Source organism: Lithobates pipiens, unplaced genomic scaffold (genome assembly GCF_037356315.1).
Source record: "Lithobates pipiens isolate NorthernLeopardFrog02 unplaced genomic scaffold, aLitPip1_a1.2 Scaffold_169, whole genome shotgun sequence".
Lineage (NCBI taxonomy): Eukaryota > Metazoa > Chordata > Amphibia > Anura > Ranidae > Lithobates > Lithobates pipiens.
The window spans coordinates 187,538-209,885 of record NW_027507754.1 but is presented as its reverse complement, the minus strand read 5'-3'; the positions used below and the strand labels follow the sequence as shown (position 1 = coordinate 209,885).

General features: G+C 42.0%; 1 protein-coding gene across 1 annotated transcript in view; it reads right to left on the bottom strand.

The window, feature by feature from the left end:
• ME3 (malic enzyme 3) overlaps positions 1 to 22,348 on the bottom strand; it is a 200,940-nt gene that overhangs the window by 26,024 nt on the left and 152,568 nt on the right. Inside the window, exon 7 of the mRNA XM_077484919.1 lies at positions 21,190 to 21,287. Coding sequence (XP_077341045.1) covers positions 21,190 to 21,287 — 98 coding nt within the window. The remainder of the gene's footprint in view (positions 1 to 21,189; positions 21,288 to 22,348) is intronic.

The following is a 22,348-nucleotide window of genomic DNA, read 5'->3' as shown; positions in this document are numbered from 1 at the left end:
AGAAGACCCAGGTACTCTCGGCAGAAGACCCAGGGGCTCTCGGCAGAAAACCCAGGGGCTCTCGGCAGAAAACCCAGGGGCTCTCGGCAGAAAACCCAGGGGCTCTCGGCAGAAAACCCAGGGGCTCTCGGCAGAAAACCCAGGGGCTCTCGGCAGAAAACCCAGGGGCTCTCGGCAGAAAACCCAGGGGCTCTCGGCAGAAAACCCAGGGGCTCTCGGCAGAAAACCCAGGGGCTCTCGGCAGAAAACCCAGGGGCTCTCGGCAGAAAACCCAGGGGCTCTCGGCAGAAAACCCAGGGGCTCTCGGCAGAAAACCCAGGGGCTCTCGGCAGAAGACTCCAGCGCTCTCGGCAGAAGACCCCGGCGCTCTCGGCAGAACACCCAGGGGCTTTCGGCAGAAGACCCTTCACATGTGCTTGCATTCATTAAAATCATTCTATAAAGAACCTTTCCTACACATTTAGCCATGAATGTAGTTTGTGAGATCAGTATGTCAAATGTCACAAATCTAAACAAACCTATAGCCAAACAATAAAATATTAATAAAACAAGACCTTCAAGAACGTGAAAAAATGAGTAGAGCAACATACAGTCAAAGAAGACATTAAAACAATCACAAACCTAACCAATCTTTACCAAGCAATTCACAGTATTACAATATTACAGATTAGGGATTAGACAGACCTGTATCTTGCCATTCATGTTTTGGGTGGAAAGGGACCTGTACATAAAGTTATATCTCAGCAACATTGAAGTGACTCTTCTCTAGTTGTCTACTACTAGGGATGAGCGCGGCGGCCTTGTGTAGTGTGTTGGCATCTGTAGCAGTTAATGGGTGTTCTGTGTACCTTCAACACAGTACACACCGATCGTTATCGGCCGATTTTTCGTTCTTGCTCTTCTGTAGTGGTTGTTGTCTGCGTGCCCTGACCGCAGTATACACCGCTATATTCACCTATATATCTAGCGATATATCTATCTTTTATAATAGAGCTGTCAGTCAGTGTTAGGAGATTGTGCGTGCTGTCTGCGTGCTCTGAACGTAGTATACACCGCTATATCCACATATATAGCTAAATATCTTGCTCGTTTTAAATTGAGCTTTCAGTCAGTGTTAGGAGATTGTGCGTGCTGTCTGCGTGCTCTGAAAAAGACGGATGGCAAAACAAATTATACAGGGGTGATAACCCTTCCCTATGTTTTCCAAAAAGCTTAAAAATAGTTTTTTTGACTGGAGCTACACTTTTAAAATGTACCAGTTGAAAATTACAAACCGATTCAACTTAACACAACAAACCTACACAGTCCCTGTCTTGTTTGCACCGCCTGTATATTGCTGTTCTGAGTATATAGGGCCTGGGGGCCACACGCATTTCCTTTTTTTAATATGGGTACGGGGTTCCCCTTAATATGCGTACAAGACCCAAAGGGGCTGGTAATGGGCAGGGAGGACTACCCATGCCATTTTTCTCAATGATTTTCAACCATATTGCAGGAACCAGATCTAACATTAAAACCGCAAGCAGCTTTAAATGACGTTATTTCCGTTAAATGTCATTTTGTGCAGGGACTGTTCTAAACACGGGAAACACGTGGCACTTCACAGGCATACTACAGACACCCCCCAGGCACCATATTTAAAGGAATATTTCACTTTTTTTTCATTTTAATCGTCATTAAAATCAGTGCTCCCGCCAAAACGGCCGTTTTTAAAAGTTTTTTTTGCATTGACCCATGTCCCCTGGGGCAGGAGCCAGGTCCCCAAACCCTTTTTAGGACAGTATCTTGCATATTAGCCATTAAAATTAACACTTTTAATTTTGAACATTCGAGTCCCATAGACTTCAATGGGGTTCTAACGTTCGTACGAATTTGGGGTCCGTTCGAAAGTTCTGGTGCGAACCGAACCGGGGGGTGTTCGGCTCATCCCTATCTACTACACTGGTACCTATCAGATCTTGGCTCCTTTGGGAAGGTGGTCACTGAGTACCCAAAACCCCAGAAAACAGCTTGACAAGGAGATGGATGGAGGGACCTTGTGACTCTGGATTTTCCCACCAAACCCACAAAGGCCAAATAAAATTCTACCGACACACAATGCGCCTCTAACAGCCTACCCAAAACAGACTGATGTTTTGGAGAAGTCTCTTGCCACAGCATTTGCAACTTGTCCAATTCGCAAATAAGCACACAAAACCAGACATTTAATAGGACGGTTGTGATTAGTGAGTTGTTAGCTTTGTAAATGAGCCTGTCAACTTATTGGCAGTAGCTGAAAGGATAACAGGACCATATTATGTTATAATAATGTGCCAAACATCAAACCCTCAGATTCAGTTTTCATTATGGAATGGTGCCTAGATATTTGAAATGATTCTCATCATAAAACATGCCGTAGAGTAGATGGCCAGCGGCCCGTACATGGCAATCAATTTATATTTTGTTCCTGCCTATCTCAGGAGTAGCCCTTGCCACTGCATTAGCGATGTGTGCTTTAACACCCTCTCAATCTACTGTGCTCAGTGTGTTTAAGTCCCAAACATTCGCACAGATGTCATGAACAATGGCTATAATTTGTGTAATTTGTTTACTTTCTATAATCATTTGCTCCAACTAGTGGCCATAATGTATTATTTTTCAGAAATGCCCCAATCAGGAAAATACCACATTATGGCCATCAGATGGAGCTGGAATTGAACACAAATTCTGGCCATTATTTGTGACAGCTGTGTGAATGCTTGTGAGATTCGTACAACAATTGTTTTTTTTTCTTAAACAGATCCTATAATGTGTATATAAACCTTATAATGGACTTCTCTTATTTAATTCCTTTTGGTCTTGTTGCTTTTTTCTAGTCTTATTTCAACTTCTTAAAGAGATTATTTAGCTCCCCCTCCAATTTCTACAGGAAAAAAAAATCAAAAATTGTCTGTGCTTTGGAGATGAAAACAGTGGGAGTAGTTAACTAAAATGTAGTTTAGCAAATAAAACTGGGGAGGGCTGACACCACCATCTACTATTGCTGTGTTTTGCCAGCCTACAATAGGAAAATAATAGTGGAGTTCCATTCTGAGACATCAACAGGTATTTTTCTTTACTTTCAGAGTCTTTAAAGGTAGAAAATATGGGGAAATGTACATATATAGCTGAAATGCCCTGCATATTTTATTTCGCTTTGGCATACATGGGTCCACCTGAGGATGTGGAGGGTTTGTATCACTTTCTCCAAGCCCCTCTTCTCAAACTGCTTTATGGTGGAATGAAAATAATTAATGTCCGCAAATCTGGGTCCCTAAGATGCATCATCATGCGCTTTCATCTTCAAATGATGGAATTTTTGAGACCAGGTAATAATCCTACAGGAGGTGCAGGCATCAGGTGAGTTTAAATTTAGAACCCTAAACTTTTGATGATCCTGGATTCAAACATCTTTTGACGTAGTCAAGGTCACCATGCACGCCAAAGGCATTAAGTATAACATGCTGTTCCCTGCCAAACTGAAGGAGCTAAAGAGACCCTACATTTATTTTTACATCATCTGAGGAGGCTTCCACATGGGTCAAAACTCTCCATGACTGGAGGCATTGGACCAGCCTGCTATTGAAATCATTACCAGCTCCTTCCCATAACTCTCATGCTTATTTGAAGCTGTATCTACTGGTTGGATTTTCTTTTTTTAACTATACTGAACTTCATATGTAAGAAATGTCTATGTGGGTGCATTGTGAATCAAATAGATGACAATAATTACCATCATTTTGTGGAACATACAGGGCTAAATCCCCCCAAAAAATCAAGAGATCCCTTGTACTCCTATATCTGCAAAAGCAGGGCCCCTACTACAAGAAGCCTAATTGACTGACACTAAAGTTTTAAATCTCCAAAAATCTTAAATGGGTGACCACCTATGCCAGGGGTTGTGATGTGTCCTAATCCATAAATGATTACCCTTTCAGCTTTTGGATTTCAAGCTTGAGCCAGACAGTTGATATGTGGTGATGTATGTAAAGGTGAGCCATATTGGTTCGATCATTGTTGGCCTCTATCTGCCTTCTCCTGCTGATACTCAGTTACTCCATAAGATAGCAACTCTGGTGGCTCATAACCAGACTGTCCCCAGAAGGGCAGGCACCCACTGCACTAACTACCTTGGAATTATCTAAATGGGCTGACACATATAGGCTCACTGATGCCTGGAAAAGAGTATAGCCAGTGGACAGAGAGTTTACCTGTTATTCTGCTACGCATAGAACTATATTTCAAATAGATCTTATTTATGCCTCCAATATTCTGCTGCTGAAAATCCATTCCATCCAAATATTTACTCCTGGCATTTCAGCTCACGCCCCTGCACTGTTTCACTTAACTGGCACCTTCAGACCATCAGGCAGACTTTGCAGATTCTGAATACCAGATCAACATGTTGAACCTCAAATCCTTGACTGTGCCTTTGGAGTAATGGGTCATCAAAGTCAACATGGCCTTCCCTGCTGCAGTATGTAAGGCTTCTAAAGCATACAGTTTGTTCAAGGTCAATATCAGGCTGTAATAGGCAGGGTTCTATCACATACCTGGTGATGACTGGAATGTTGTGGAGGCCTCTCTTGCACCTCCTGTCCAACATTCCTGAATGTGGAGACAAAGTGTGGGGGTACGGAGTGGCACAAGTGCCGGAGTAGCTGGCTGGTGAAGTCCACTCTTTAGGCAGATGAAGCTGGAGGTCACAGTCCTCAGGACAGGATACTGAAGCTGCTTAGCACCAGAGCAGGAGATGGTGGCAAAGCCGGTATGCAGGCAGTGACCAGCGGCAGCCGAGCAACAAGGGACCGAGTCAGTAGGCAAAGACAAGTCCAGTAAACAGGCCTAGGTCACAGAGATCAGACGAACTAGGTTAATGCAGGAGCAGTGGCGAAGTCTGGGAGAAAGCCGAGTCATACACAGGTAAGCAGGTTCAATGGATCAGGTTTCAGGAATACAGGTACAAGCTGAAGACCATACAGCAACTGCTCATGGTGACAGACCAGTTTAAATAGACCAGTGGCCGCCAAGTGTGCATGCTAATTGGTATGCACACATACGCGTGCACGCACAAGGAGCTGGAATTGTACATTTGTTGCATGTGAGCAATACACTCACACACACAAACATAAGCATGAACTTGCACTGGTTTTCCGGTGCTGGGAATCTGGTTTACCTTACAGGTACATAGGGAAAGTAGATGACATATTCACGAACGGGAAGCAACCACACAGAAACCTGCTGATGGCCTCCCTGAAATGTTTTCTGCTTTATACAAATATGACCAAGAAAAAGCCCCTTCATCAATCCATGCAAGTTTTTGAGAGGGGAAAATTATACATCCCCTCAGCCTGGGTGGCAAGAGACCAATAACCCTGGGTAACTATACCTGGGATACAGATGTGAGTGGTATTCCCCGATCAATCCGACAGCCATTACTGAACACTTTGTGGCGTTCTCCAGTATACCTTACACATCCTGGCCCACCTTTTACTGAAGAACTTAATAAATACCTCTAGAATACACCATCTCCCTAATCCGACAGCCAAGACTGCTCCCTTCTGGAGGCAGACATAACAAAAGACGCCTTGGTGGCAATTAATACCCTTCGGTCTGGGAAGACCCCATGGATTGAACACATTATACAATAAGCTCTATCAAGACACACATACCCACAAATATTACCCAGTTCCAAGAGAAAAGCCACACTTAACAAGGAATGTCTGCTTTGTGAAGACTAGCTCTTTAAATGTTCTGAGTGGAGTATGGTCCCTCTGGAGCAATTTATAGCATCTCATCAGGAACAACACAGACTGTGCAGACAGTACACACACCTCTGGAATCTCAGTTCCTAAGGTGATCAACTTTTATGCACTATAAATAAATGGGACTACATGGATATTATTCAGTTTTTGGAAATCTCCTAATATGAGCAGAACTGTACCGTCTGCCTCACTGATGAATGTCTCGATGCAATGAGAAGATATTTTTAAAAACCTGACCATATTGGGCATAGTGAAGTCTGGAATTTGAAAACAAAATTATGACCGATCCAACCTGAGGTTATGTGTACACTAAGATTATTTTTCTAAACACAAGAAACGCTAAAAAGCAACTCCAGTCTGCAACTTAAACCTGTTGACAGGGCAGGAATGGCCAACATAGGCTGTGGTGCAGGACAGTTGGGGCTACCAGGGGTGATATAATGCAGAGCTGTCCACCAGTGCATCTGTCCAGGTGCTTCCCCTATACAGCTTGTGCAATTTTGTTGGTGAAATGGTGTAATGACTATTCTGCAACATCTGGAGGTTATAAATCCCACACTAGAACCAAGTTCTGAAAGACAATCAAGTAGGTAGAAGGTAAGTATGCCCTTCATTTGGATGTGCCTGTGGGCGCTGAGCCAGTCTACCCAAAAAAAAATCACTTGATCCAGGAGAAGGTACGTTGGCTGCACTCAGAGTATGGGGAAGTAATAAAACGACAACTCTACCAAAGGTGCAGTTGTCCTATAAGATCAAGTGGATATAATCTGATTTTTTTATTTTTTATTTTTTTTTAATGCTTTTTTTAGTTTAAGAATATAGAGGAAAGAAAATACAATACGTTATACATAAAAGTAAAGAAGTTAAAATTACAAAATACATGAAGAGATAAAAATATACATATGAATAATCATTAAGGTAAGTCAAATAGATACATTTGTAGATAGAATAAAGAATAAATTAACTAGAACAATAAGGTACAAACTGTATGCAATGGAATGGGAGGGAGGCGCAGGAGGAATAATATAAAAATAAGCGTCACTAATATGGATCTCTAAAAAAATAAAAATATATAAAATTAGGTATTTCATAAGTGTAAAAGGGAACTATCAAAGTTTGGAGTAAGAAAAGATTAAATCAAACGGGACCATATTTTTTCATATTTGTGGGAATTGTCACAGAGGATTGCAGTCTTTCATAGACATATACCATTTTATTTTTAACCAATGTAGAGTTTGGTAATGAGAACTACCAGGCTTTAGCGAAGGTTTGTTTGGCCAAACAAAGCGGACATAATCTTAAGCAGACATTCTAGCAGATAGATGATGACCATCCTGCCTACTTAAAATCCAACCACTCTGGATCTGTCCAAGTAGAACGAAACTGCTAGACGAGATGGACGACGGTCATAAAGGTTATTGCTGTACCGCTATAAAGTGGGCAAGCAATCTTTTCACCTACTCTGTTCCCAGGCTTGGAGTGCTTTTGAGTGGTTAGGAGATCTGATCTTTTTATTACAATATTTCTAAACTTAGATGGTTGCCTTGAGCAGAAATCAGCTGATCTGGAACAAGTATAGTCACTTAGTGCTCTGTTAATGCCATCTAGTAAATACTGCAATTGTGCCACAGTTAGAATATGCATCCAATCAGAAAGCTTATTTTGTTTGAGCCTGCAGTGGCCCATGAGCCAAGGCCTTTTGACCGATATTGAAAGGAGCAGGGCAGGCATCAGAGGGTGTGCAGAAGAGTGAACGTACATGGAAGATGATCATGGGGGATATCAAGGAAGCACAGCAACTATGCTAAAGTGAAAAGTCCACTTAAGTGTTAGGCTTGAACTAAAATGTATACATTTTTCCCTGATCCATTGCAATCAGGTTGAAAAGGTATTTAGCAAAGTATTTGGGCAAGGTTAAAGACCTTTCGTCAACCTTCATGCCCTCAAATCTTTACTGAACATAATTGGAGAGGAGTTGGAGTATAATTGGTGGATCAGGGATCTGCAAATATAGCAAGTAGAGTGATTTAGCTTGGCAGGGTTGGGAATCCTTATTTACTGATGCTTCTGATCTGTTTAATAAGGCTGGCATGGCCAGCAGCTGAAATATAAATTAAGCTTTGGCGCTAAAACCTTTTTGTGCACTGTGAATACTAAAATCATATATAAGTGTGAGATGATTTATTATCTCTGCTGGTACTCTGAAGAATATTAAAACAAATTTCAGTGGAAACCTCTTAAAACCACTGTATACGTGTAAAAGAATGCGTGAAAAAAAGAAAAGGGGATGTGTGTCTGTTAATTTACACCTCAAAAAATGCACATATGTATTGGAAAAAGTGGTGAATCGATCATATAAAAAACAATTCTACTGTGCTCGATAAACATACATAAACCAATATCTGAAAAAACATATGCAAATATGTTCAAAGTGATAACGTTTTGTGAAAGTACCCAAAAGAATAATAATAATAGTAACAAAAAATCTTATAATGTCCAACGGAAATTTTCAAAGTCGCATCAACCAGTTGCTGTAAAAACGCATGGAACTTTCATCAAATGAGGAAGGTAGAGTAAAGTGACTAGTGCAGAAGGGTTAAATACATTCCTCTCCGGTGCGCCACTCTGTGTTAGGCAAAAAGTATGTATATGTGCTCACCAGACAAAAAACCCTCAATGGGTTAATCAGGCAGCCACAGTATGAGCCACTGTGCAGCTTTCTTTGGGCTCTGCTTCTGCTATGCTGGGGAGATGCTTTATACTTTTCCTTCCACAAGTGGTCCGTTTAGCAATTATACATGAAGGGAAACAGAAGTACAAACATAGTGCAATACTGTTGTTTGAACGTTTTTTATGTTTATTAAGAAGTCAGGTTACTCACAATATCCAAAGAGACAAAATCGCTTTCAAATTAGCCGCGCCGGCGTTACTGCTTGTATGCCAGTGTAAGGTGCACGTTCTAGGCCACGCCCTACGCGTTTCGTCAGAGCGACGTCATCTGGAGCGGCCATATTGGTGCACCCTCACGTTTATGTAGGGTGCAGTGCTCTTCTGCGCTTGCGCGAGTGTATCAGCGCCATCTTTATTATGGGAATGCCCTATACGAGCCGCTGTGTATCTATTACATACTGTGTGCTCGTCTTACGACAGCACAAACATGGAAAGGCTGTTTTATTATTGTGGACACAGGATATGTTATGTTCTGTGGTGTGTTCACTTATATCAATCCAACTAGAAACGTTTCTTTATGCATATTATTGCGGACTCAGGGCATGACAAATTATTAAGCTATAGAGCACCGCAACCTGCATATCACATTCCGGTATGTTATAAAAGGCTATTGACAGCTATACATGACATGTATATAAAAATATATATATAAAAATTATCGTAAAAAGATCCTTTTATATAAAATAGAAAAAAATATAATAAAAATAAAAGACATTCATTTCTGTGTACATAGAACTGTATTAATAAAAACAATAATAATTTTTCTAACCACCCATGACCCTTGCTAACCTATCAGAATGCAGGGTTTTTATCTGTATTCTTAAAAATGTGGATCATGGTTGTAGTTGCTGAAAAACAAATTGTATCAAATTGTATACTCACTTCCCTGGTATATGAATATACTCCAGGGGGAAAGGTATTGGGATAAAATGAAGGAAAAAGAAGGGAAGGGGAAATAGGTAAATGGAACAAACTGGAAATATGAGTGTATGTGTACATATGTGTACTTTTATGTCTGCACTTCCCTGTAATACAAATCAGGAGGGTAATTACAAATAAGATAAAAGGAGTATGTTGTGAGGGAGTCTGTTCTTAAAATCATTTTCAAAAACAATTTTTAAAACCATTTTCTAAACATTATTTAAAACTTTTTTCTACAAACGACATTTTGTCCATAGCGCAATCTTATCTATTTTTTGCTATTCCTTGTGAAACATATTGTTTCCACTCTAAGTTGCAGCAATGGACATCTTTAAATATGTTAACAGCAGAAAAGTCAATCTAATGGAGGTGTTCAATCAGGAACATGTGGTTATCAAACAGGACTTAGAAAGTTTATTCAAACACCTGAAACACTGCTTAGAAAAACAATTGAGAGTATGGTGGGATGTGGCCATACTAGAGATGTACATAACTGAGAAAATAACCCCTAGAAGATTACGTTGGGATGTTTCTCCAAATGATGCAGTAAATGATAAACAACTGATGGACGATTGGTATAGGTTCTTTAATCAAAGTGAAACCGAATTGTTACAAAAAATAGTGGTGAGGCGACAGCACAAATTAAGAAATATAGAAATGGAGATCACACAACTTAGGGATCAATTAACACCATTTAAAGAAACAGAAGAATACATAAACAAGGAAAAGGAATTACAGGAAACTATAAAGAAGTATGACAAAGAAGTGCAACAGAAAAAACAAAAGAAGTTTAAAAGGGACGTATTGGATTACAAGAACCAACAGGTTTACAAATGGCAGACAGATAACAACTATAGCGATGTAGAGAATGAAACTTCCCTGATGGAAGAATCAGGAGAAAATGAAACACAAGAAGAAGAGCAACATTGGGAAAGGGGCATACAGACACAAAGTAACACCATCAGACTGGATACCCCTGCCACACCAGCTCATAGAAGGCCAGAAGGTAGAAATCCTATAGAACAAACTCAGAACAGATATTGGGACAACCGCACTCCCTACACGCCAAACATCCCAAGACATTCCAATAGATACTCGCCCCTGAGGGAATACCCCCAATATACCCCCTATGGAAATAGGGGATATAACAGGGATTTTTTTCACAGGGGGCAGGAACGAAGACCACCCAGAATACCGGATACATATCACGATCCACGGAGAGAGGGAAGACCTTTCCGATATCCGGAAAGAAACCAACAAAGAGGCCATTACAGAAATGGAGGTTGGAATCCGAGATGGACCAGACAAGACAACCCAGGGAGAAATCATGGAGGATACGAACGCCCCTGGCAACAGAGGAGGGCAGAACCGTACAGACCATCGGACTGGCAAACAGAAAACGCACAAGGGGGAAGAGAGGAGGCCTCCAGAAAAAGAAGAAGAGAACAATAGGAGATGGTATTTATAATCTTAGCCAGGTCGTATTCACAGAGGAAGAACTTAGAGTTTTGGATATGGGGTTGAAATTTGCCCCTGATAGAGGTCTGGACAAATTTGAAACCTACATTGATCTTCAAAAATTTGTGAGAAAACTCAATATTAAAAAGTTTTTTGGCCCAACAAAGCTTAACATAAGGGAGAATGACAACACTCTATATAAACACTCACAATTAAGGAACAACTCCACATTTAATCCTAAGGTAACGCAGGATGAAAATATAAAGGTTTTTAAGAAGATGGTGGAGAACGATCTGAAGAATTTGGAAGTAAAAAGAACTAAAGGAAAAAATATATGGGAAACCATTAAGCGGATAGAGAAGCAGAAAGGTATAGTCATTCGACCAGCGGACAAAGGGGGGGGTCTGGTAATCTTAAACAAGCAAGACTACGAGAAGGAAATGGAGAAGTTACTAAATATCCCCAACACCTACAAGAAACTGAAGAAAAATCCTAAAGTCGAGTATGAAAAAAATCTAAAGAAATATGTAGCAAAGGGGAAAACCCTCAGTATCTTAAATAAAAAGGAATGCAAATACCTGGTACAGAAGGCACCCAAAACTCCCATCATATATTATGTTCCCAAAATACATAAAAACCAAAACCACCCACCAGGACGACCAATTGTAAGTGGGATCGATTCCTTGTTCTCCAGATTAGGGGCCTACATTGATGGTTTCCTACAACCGTTGGTAACCGAAGGGAAATCTTATTTACGTGACAGCAAACAATTGATAGGAGAATTGAGAAACCTAACTATTGAAGAGAAGGACTTACTGGTCACCATAGACGTGGAATCGTTATATACCAACATAAAACAGGATGATGGGCTCAGTAGTGTCGAGTGGGCATTACAACAGATGTCTGACCTAAAACAAGAACAAATAAAATACTTAATGGAAGGCCTAAAAATGGCAATGCACCACAATTATTTTTGGTACAAGGGAACATACTATAATCAGATCAAAGGTGTAGCCATGGGGGCTAAGTATGCCCCAAGTGTAGCGAATTTATTTCTTAGTAGATGGGAGGAAGAGCAAATCTATGGCGTCCATAGGGAGAACCTTAAACTGTACCGACGGTATATAGATGATATTGTGATAGTATGGGGTGGTACAATAGAACAATTACAAGAATTTTTCAGTGAGATCAATAATAATATCTACAATATAAAATTCACCGGTAATTACAACAACAGCAGTGTGGACTATTTAGACCTACAAATATATAAAGAAGGAAACAGGCTGGGCACACGCACCTTTTTCAAACCCACCGACCGCAATGGCTACATCCCCACAAACAGTTGCCATCATGCCAAATGGTTGGGAAACATACCAAAGGGCCAACTGATGCGACTATATAGAAACTGCAGCAGAAATATTGATTATGAACAACAGGCGGAAATAATCATAGAACGTTTTAAAAATAAAGGGTATGATGAAAAGGGCTTGCGTAAGCTGAAAAACGAAATAAAACAAATGGAACGAAACAAATTGTTGGAAGACAAAAAACGAGATAAGATTAACAATTTACCAATTGCTTTCCTCACAGGATACAATAGACAACATAAGGATGTTGAATCCATCATTAAAAAACACTGGCCCATCCTGAAAGCTGATCACACACTTAAAGATGTCCTACCAAAAAAACCACTGTTTATTTACAGAAGGGCACCCACACTGAGAAATAAACTTGTTAAGAATACCATCGATCCCCCAAAACAAATCAAAGTAGCAGGTAATCTAAAAGGTTTTTTCAGGTGTGGCAAATGCCTCCCTTGTAGAAATAGCAAAAAAGCTGAAAAGAAGAGAACCACCTTCCAGTCATCTTCAAACAAAAAAGAATTTAGAATAAATGAGCTCATTACATGCAAGAGCACGCATGTCACTTACATTATAGAGTGTCCCTGTTCCAGACAATATGTGGGGCGAACCACAAGAGAACTCCAAACCAGAATAGGAGAACACATTAGAAACAACAAAAAAGGGTACCCCAATCACAGTGTTTCCAGACACTTTAGGGATTACCATAACCGGGACCCAGGACAAATGGTGTTTTACGGTATTGATAAAATAAGGGCCCACTGGAGAGGTGAGGACAAAACCATCAAAATATCCAGAAACGAAACCAAATGGATATACAATTTGGATACCCTTCAGCCACAGGGAATGAATGTAGAGTTGGATTTAAATTGCTTTCTGACTAATTTTTAAAACCCAGCAAGTCCCCACTCTAAAATACACATCACCTACTCAAGGCAGGACCATCCACACCTTCAAAGAGTATAGTATAATGTTCGACCAGTATCTAAGGGTGTTCCCCTAAAAAACTGTGGCATTAGAATACAAAGACCCACTCAAAGAGCTCTGGCCCCCATAAGAGAGCCCATATACACTATCTGAAGTTATACATTCATATTTCCAAATGAAAACAGTATATATACACACATATTGGCCTTTGCTTCCCATTTATCCTTATGGTCAGTTCCTTCCTTTTACCATACGTTCTCACCCTAACTGTCGTTTGTAGAAAAAAGTTTTAAATAATGTTTAGAAAATGGTTTTAAAAATTGTTTTTGAAAATGATTTTAAGAACAGACTCCCTCACAACATACTCCTTTTATCTTATTTGTAATTACCCTCCTGATTTGTATTACAGGGAAGTGCAGACATAAAAGTACACATATGTACACATACACTCATATTTCCAGTTTGTTCCATTTACCTATTTCCCCTTCCCTTCTTTTTCCTTCATTTTATCCCAATACCTTTCCCCCTGGAGTATATTCATATACCAGGGAAGTGAGTATACAATTTGATACAATTTGTTTTTCAGCAACTACAACCATGATCCACATTTTTAAGAATACAGATAAAAACCCTGCATTCTGATAGGTTAGCAAGGGTCATGGGTGGTTAGAAAAATTATTATTGTTTTTATTAATACAGTTCTATGTACACAGAAATGAATGTCTTTTATTTTTATTATATTTTTTTCTATTTTATATAAAAGGATCTTTTTACGATAATTTTTATATATATATTTTTATATACATGTCATGTATAGCTGTCAATAGCCTTTTATAACATACCGGAATGTGATATGCAGGTTGCGGTGCTCTATAGCTTAATAATTTGTCATGCCCTGAGTCCGCAATAATATGCATAAAGAAACGTTTCTAGTTGGATTGATATAAGTGAACACACCACAGAACATAACATATCCTGTGTCCACAATAATAAAACAGCCTTTCCATGTTTGTGCTGTCGTAAGACGAGCACACAGTATGTAATAGATACACAGCGGCTCGTATAGGGCATTCCCATAATAAAGATGGCGCTGATACACTCGCGCAAGCGCAGAAGAGCACTGCACCCTACATAAACGTGAGGGTGCACCAATATGGCCGCTCCAGATGACGTCGCTCTGACGAAACGCGTAGGACGTGGCCTAGAGCGTGCACCTTACACTGGCATACAAGCAGTAACGCCGGCGCGGCTAATTTGAAAGCGATTTTGTCTCTTTGGATATTGTGAGTAACCTGACTTCTTAATAAACATAAAAAACGTTCAAACAACAGTATTGCACTATGTTTGTACTTCTGTTTCCCTTCATGTATAATTGCTAAACGGACCACTTGTGGAAGGAAAAGTATAAAGCATCTCCCCAGCATAGCAGAAGCAGAGCCCAAAGAAAGCTGCACAGTGGCTCATACTGTGGCTGCCTGATTAACCCATTGAGGGTTTTTTGTCTGGTGAGCACATATACATACTTTTTGCCTAACACAGAGTGGCGCACCGGAGAGGAATGTATTTAACCCTTCTGCACTAGTCACTTTACTCTACCTTCCTCATTTGATGAAAGTTCCATGCGTTTTTACAGCAACTGGTTGATGCGACTTTGAAAATTTCCGTTGGACATTATAAGATTTTTTGTTACTATTATTATTATTCTTTTGGGTACTTTCACAAAACGTTATCACTTTGAACATATTTGCATATGTTTTTTCAGATATTGGTTTATGTATGTTTATCGAGCACAGTAGAATTGTTTTTTATATGATCGATTCACCACTTTTTCCAATACATATGTGCATTTTTTGAGGTGTAAATTAACAGACACACATCCCCTTTTCTTTTTTTCACGCATTCTTTTACACGTATACAGTGGTTTTAAGAGGTTTCCACTGAAATTTGTTTTAATATTCTTCAGAGTACCAGCAGAGATAATAAATCATCTCACACTTATATATGATTTTAGTATTCACAGTGCACAAAAAGGTTTTAGCGCCAAAGCTTAATTTATATTTTAGATTTCTAACCTATTCCTATCCTTAGGGACAGGTCTCAAGCACAGGCAGCTTTAACCCCTTTAGTTTAATCTATAATTTATTTTTATTTACTTTCAATTTATTTATATTTCACCATATTACATTATATATATATTCTTTTTTTCCCTTGCCTGTGTGGCGAACGGGTGGAATTTGTCCATAGCGCAATCTTATCTATTTTTTGCTATGGCCAGCAGCTGGGTTGTAGGTTATAATATTTTTTAACCACCTGAAGATGGGGCAGACAGCAGAGAGAGCATGAAAAAGTAAGGTGGCACAGAGACAAGGGATGGCCCCAGAAATGGTGCAGAGTAGGTCCCAGGACAGGGTGGAGAGGAAACTGTAATAATGCCAATGAAGCAGTTCAAAAGTGGAAAATGAAAGAAATGTTGAACTCTCAAGAGGATGATGTCACAAACATAATAACCCATCATGCTCTTCAGCAAACAGTAGGCAGGGTCAGGAACACCCACTGTATATAAGTACAGCCCTGCCAGAAAGGGTGTTCACACAATACCCAATTACAGAGGCGATGGGCAAAATGCGGGTTAGTGCCCTACAGATTTACTTGAAGGAAAAATGGAATCCTTGGGCAACTAGACTATACACCGATCAGCATAACATTAACACTGACAGGTAAAATTAAAAACATTTAATATGGTGTTACAATGGCATTAGAAAGTGGGTGGGATATATTAGGCAGCAGCTGAACATGTTATCCCTGAAGGGTGAAAAATTGTAATGTCTAGATAACTGGGTCAGAGCAACTCCCAAGGTGTAGCTCTTGTGGGATGTTCCTGGTCTGCAGTGGTCAGGACCTACCAAAAATCGCCCAAGGAAGGAAAACTGGCAAATCGAAGACAGGGTCATTGGCAGCCAAGGCTCCATGATGCATGTGGGGATTGAAGGTTGGTCCGTGTAGTCCGATACAATAGAAGAGCTACTGCAGCTCAAATTTCTGAAAACGTTAATGCTGGTTCCAATAGAAAGGTGTTAGAGCACACATCGCACCACAGTTTGTTATGTATGGCGTTGTGTAACCGCAGACCAGTCAGGGTGCCCGCGCTGACCCGTGCCCAGAGCCAAAAGTGCATACAATGGGCACATGAGCATAAGAACTGGACCACAGAGCAATGGTAGAAGGTGGCCTGGTTTGATGAATGGCATTATTAAAAACCATCATGTGGATGGCCAGGTGTGTGTGTCGCTTACCTTTGGAAAGAGATGGCACCAGGATGCAGTGTGATGCTTTAAGCAATGTTCTACTTGGAGACCTTGGGTCCTGACATTCATATGGATGTTACTTTGAAGTCAATGCCTCGATGAATCAGTGGGCAAAAGGGGGACCTATTCAATATTAGGTGGGTGGTCATAATATAAGGCATTGTATAGACACAGTTGGGAGGTATTAATAATAAATGTACACATATCAAGAGGTACTTAAAACCAGCAGGCCAATACAGGGGGCTGTTTTAAGCCCAACGCTGAGAAAATTGAAAACTCTCCCTTGCATACCGCAAGCGTTAACTGCTCATTTAGGTCTAGGGGCCATACAAAAGAAGATTTAGTTACCAGAATCTCCACACTGCTAGACCGGCCCCTGCAGTGTCTTCTTCCCTATGCTTCAGTGACCCAAGGTCCTGATGTCAAGACTGATGCAGAGTCCATAATCCTACTTTGGAAGTGATGATATTGAGGGACAAACCATTGTTGCAGCATTGGGAAGCACCAACTGCCAGGGGAGGGGAGGATTGGGTAAGTAAAATAGATTTTGCTCACTCCTGAAATAAACAAGCAGATTTCCCGGAGTTGGGCGTTAATAAATGGCTGTTATTGCTAAAGCAAAAAAATAAAAATCAAGGGAGCATGCTCTCCACTGCTAAAAATCGATGAATAAATAAACAAGGGAGGTTTTCCTAAAAACAGCAACATTTTAACGTGGTAAAGGCAAGGTGGAAAATGTGAAAGTTCTATTGTGGTCATCAAGATTTAGCTGTACCCCTCCTAACTTTCCAAAGGCCCATTCATACTCCTTTGTTGCATTAATACTCCTGCACTGATGTACACTATGCATTTGAATAAGCATGCACCATTTTGGATAGTGCACCACAATGAAGGTTAGCACATTGCCACACGTTGCACTGCAATGTCCATCAGCAAGGTGCGTTGGGGTGCTGGAATGAAGGGCACCACATAAATGCATATAATATACGTTGCCATGCATTACCACTATGCAATAGCGTGAATGGGCCCTGAATTGGGGAAGTGGGAAACATTACAGAAGAAAGCATGTTCGCAAAGGACACACTCCTGCATCCCACCCAGTTACATGATCCATGTAGGATTAATAAGCAAAAACAGATTGGTTACACCCCACAAATGCCCCTTTCTTGTCACCCAAAATAAAATAAACAAAGAATCTGACTTTCTTACTGCTTCCGTCAGTTCTAAGTACTGCAGGATACATCTCCTTACATCTAAGGTGTGAAATGTAGACTCCTTTTCTCCTGAGGGATTAGGGCAAAAAGTGGGTAAACCTATCTCCTGGCTTCTATTAAACTTCGAAGCCACTTTAGGTAAGAATGCCGGATCTGTTTTGAAAACAACACGATCCAAGAAAACAACACAAAAATGGCGTCTGATAAATGGACGTGGAGGTAGGCGTCCTTGAGATCTAGCGACGCCATGTAGCAGTTCTGGGGTAGCAAGGCTCTAACTGTAAAGATTGATTCCATACGGAACCTCTTGTAGGATACAGACTGGTTCAGGGGTTTTAGCTTCAGTATCAGTCTGTATTTTCCTGAGGGTTTTTGCACAACATACATGTGTGAGTAAAAACCTTCACCTTCCTCCCCTTTGGAACTCTGTGCATTACATTTTGTTCATCCAGTTCTTTTAACGCCCCCAGTAGGGCCTTGGTCTTCTCTGCACACCTAGGAAGGTGTGTGACTAGGAGTCTTCGTGGAAGAAGTTTTGTAAATTCCAGGCGGTATCCCCTCCTTGCGATTCCAAAGATAAATTGACTGGAGGAGACCGCCTCCCACTGTGGGAGGAAGGAACCACAGTCTTCCTCCCACCTTTATTGGAACGTCATTGGTTTTTTGGGGCTGTTCAGGGGGACGAAAAATCGTGCCTCCTCTACCCTTGCCTCTTTCTTCCCAAGTTTCCTTTTTCCCCCCCCTGGCTTGGTGGCCCCCCTTCATTTCTGTGGACGAAACCCTTTCTTTGTCTGAACTAGGGGTTTGCGCTAAACCTGGAAGGATTTCTTTTTGTCTGCTGTGTGGTCTAGCACAGGTTCTAGATCGGGGCTGAAAAAGTAAATCAGCCGTCAATGGGATCCCGCACAGTTTAACTTTAGAGGCATTATCCTCGGTCACGTTTTCAGAGGGACCCCATCCCCCCATACCAGGAACCATCCGTGGAGGGGGGAATCCTAGATAAAGAGGACCCCACCCCAGGGTACTCTTACCTTTGGATGGCTGGAGTTAGCATCGCTGTGAGCTGTCTGCGCATCTGCTTCAGACATGGCCGCACTGGTGGTTGCTGCTGCGGAGTCTCACGCTGTCTGTGCCGTGTTTCCGACTCCTCTCCAGACTGCGCCGGCCCACTATCAGCACCGCGACCCCGAACCGGAAGTCACGAGTCAAAGGGAAACATCTGCCCTCCACCAGAAATGACGTCACCAGCCACACAGCCCCCTGGTTCCAAATGAGGCCTGCACCCGTGTACAGGGAGAGCGGAGCTGTCTCCCTGCTGCATCCCTATGAAAGCAATGGTGGGCCCCAGGATCTTCCACCCGCACTCGGTGAAGATGGGGTGCGAACAGTGCGGTCGAGTATTACCTCACCGCTTCCCTGGGAGCACCCCAGCTTCCCTTACAGGACTTTACAAGCCACAGTCTCCTTGGCCTGGTTCCAAAACAGTGTCTCCTCACCAGAGGAAATGCAAATAACTGAAGTCTGGCCGGGGAAAGTGAAAATGTATGGGCTGGCGTAGTGTTTCCTAGGACGGGGAGGAGCCAAGGTCTCTAAATGTGGCTGTCCTGAAAGACGAGGGGGGGGGGGGGATCCATAAAAAGGAAGAAGATGTTTAGACATATCCACTATGTCCCAGGCACATAAGCAAAGTGCCCTATGCATATGTAGCACTACCCCCATAGGGGTTGCATATGACAGGGTTCCTCCACTGCTGCAAAGCCAGGCACAAAACAACTTCAGCTTGTATCCAAACACATTGACCTTTGAGCTTTCTTTTTTTTTTTGTTTCATTAGGGGGGTAATAACTTGGATGAGGATGGGAATTATGGGATGCCCAACTTGACTGTAACAGAACCAGGAACAACTTCCTACCTATATACACAGCTCCACTTTTCTCTTCTCCTTTATCTTGTACAAAACTCCACTTGATTCCTCCTCCTTGGATTGTACAGTTCTGATTAAGTAATGGTCTTTGTTAGATCAGCAACAGCCCCTTACAGGCTCGGAGCTCTCAGTCTCTTTAGAATGTAGCTCCATGTGGTGTGAACTGCATCCTGGAGTATCTCCACTCCCCTGTAGACACTGGTCCCAGCTCTACCACTGCTACCACTGCAGGAAATGCTAGCCCACCCAGCTGCTTCTTCACCAGTCTACCCACTGAGTCCCTTCACCAGTCTACCCGACTGACTCTCTTCACCAGTCTACCCGACTGACTCTCTTCACCAGTCTACCCGACTGACTCTCCGGAGATTCTCCCAGGGCAAGGTAGGGAAGATTTAAGCACACCACTATCTTCCAGAGAACCCTGCTGCATTTGACAGTCTCTCTGCTTGCCCGTCTCTGCACCATGTTGTAGTACTCATACTATCCTCTCCTTGCTCCCGCTACCTCTCAGGAAAGCCTCTGTCCAACTTCTCCTGTGGAAGGATCCTTTCAGGCCAGCACCTGGGCCCCGGCCTGAGGTAGAGCTCCTTTCCAGTAGGGGTCTCTCGAGGGCCTCCAACAGCCTCCTTATTACTTCATCTCCATTTTCCACCTGACTCCCTTCCCAGCATGACTATTTAAGGGCTCACTTAGTCCCCTGTCAGGCCCATCGCCTGGGGATTGGCTATATATGCAGAACAGCCCTTGCTAGCCTACGCTCCCTTTAGTCTCTAGAATGTTCTCCAACTTTCTAGAACCAGGGGGAAGCACCAGAGAGCTGTCTGTATGAGTCATGCTACACTGGACTCTAATAACCCTGGCCCAATTACAGACTCACTGGTTAAGTATGAATCAGGATATGGTTTACCTACTCTCACACTAGCAGCACACTAGAGAGTCCTACACATATGAAAAGACATTACAGAAATGTGTAACACCAACTTAGACACATGCACCCCATGAATGTGCAGTGTTTGGGGATGATTGCACTTCCATGCGTGTGCATGAGTGACATCATCCCGAGCTGGCCAATCAAAACATCCAAAGACTGGCACTCACAAGAACCCAGGCAGAAGATGCTTGCACCAGAGAGGGACCACATGCGTGTCAGACAGTAGGTAAGTATCTGTGTCTTTAGTTCTGCTTTAAGGTTTCATGCACACTCAGAGATTGTATGTGACGAAGCATACGTCAGTGCGTATGCAGGTGCTTTACGCAAATCTCAGCTGCACAACCTCTTCTAATGTATCTCAATGGGTGGCTGTACGCAGAGGCAGCGGATCTCAGCAATGTCATTATGCAGTGTCTGCATGCTGTACGGCCTGTACAGCCACGTGCTCGAAGATGGAGTTCTGTACCTTGTGGTGTGGTCAACATAACTCTGAAAAATGAGAATCCCATTCACCAGGCTGGAACTGTGCTAAAACCAGACTGAGGAGTCCTTTTCTTCCACAGCAGTCCTTCATCTGTTCATTTAGAAGCAGGTAGAACAGACAGTACAGTTAGAATAGCCAATCACTTTCCTTACCTCCCCAGCACCTTGAAAGACAAACTTGTGGTCAGAAAGTCTATTGTTTGTGATCCTGAGAGCAGCCAAAATCCCAGCTACCGCCACTGATGCTGTTCCTGAAAAACAGAGGAAAGACCATCACACTTCATGCAATAAAAAATAAAAAATAAAAAAATAAAAAACATCGTACAATGCAAATGACAGTGAAAATTGACATTGCCTGTGAATTTTGGGAAGAGTTGTTAATTTGCAGTTTAAAGCTGAACTTCGTGCACAAAAACCTTTACGTAAATATAAACCTCAATAGCCACATAAGATCTAAATTAATTTTGTGCACACCAAAATCTTTACAAATCCAGATATTACCTTGTAAAGTAGTGGTGCATCATCACTGTACTGACAGCAAAGCTGCGGTAGGGGCCCAGCAGACTCCACCCACTAAAGGCTGCCTGCAGAAAACTACAGGAGGGGGCAGAGACGAGACCAGTCACCCTGCACAGGGAGAGAGTGCAGCAGTGAGTGGTCTTTACTACAGGAAGTTCCTGCACAAAAGCAAAGTCTCACACTGGAGTACTGCACAGATCTGGAAGAAATACACAAAGTACACCAAAATTCAAGATTACACAAATCTCTGTTTTTTAACCACTTCAGCGGCCTACCCATACGTCACTGGAGTTTGAGTAGTCACACTGGGATAATGCAGGCATTAACCTGGTATTGTGTTTTTTTTTTTACAGTCGATGGCCGGCTCTCTTGTAAAAGCATACCTAGCGGCCAACTAGCCACTGGATTCCTTTTACAAGCATTAGGAGAGGACGCCCCCCCCCCCCCCCCCCCACATTATGTGCCTTTCCAAAAATCATCCGTCCTAATGGGAGTCTCTATCGACCAGCCAACGCTTCCGTCAGATGATCATAGAGCCCAACAAAGACTGGATAGGCCTTGTTGGGCTCTATGATATAGTAACCCTGAAGCAATAACGTCACATCACTTCTGGGTTACCCAAAAGTGAATGGCGCCATTTAAAAAAAATCAAAAGCATTTGATCTCACGATCTTGGTGTTCTGAATGCTTTTAAGGGGAGAGGAGGGATCTGGGGTCTTATAGGCTCCAGATCTCTCCATAAAGAGTGCCTGTCACATGCCTATTGCTGTCACCAGTGTTTACATTCCTTGTG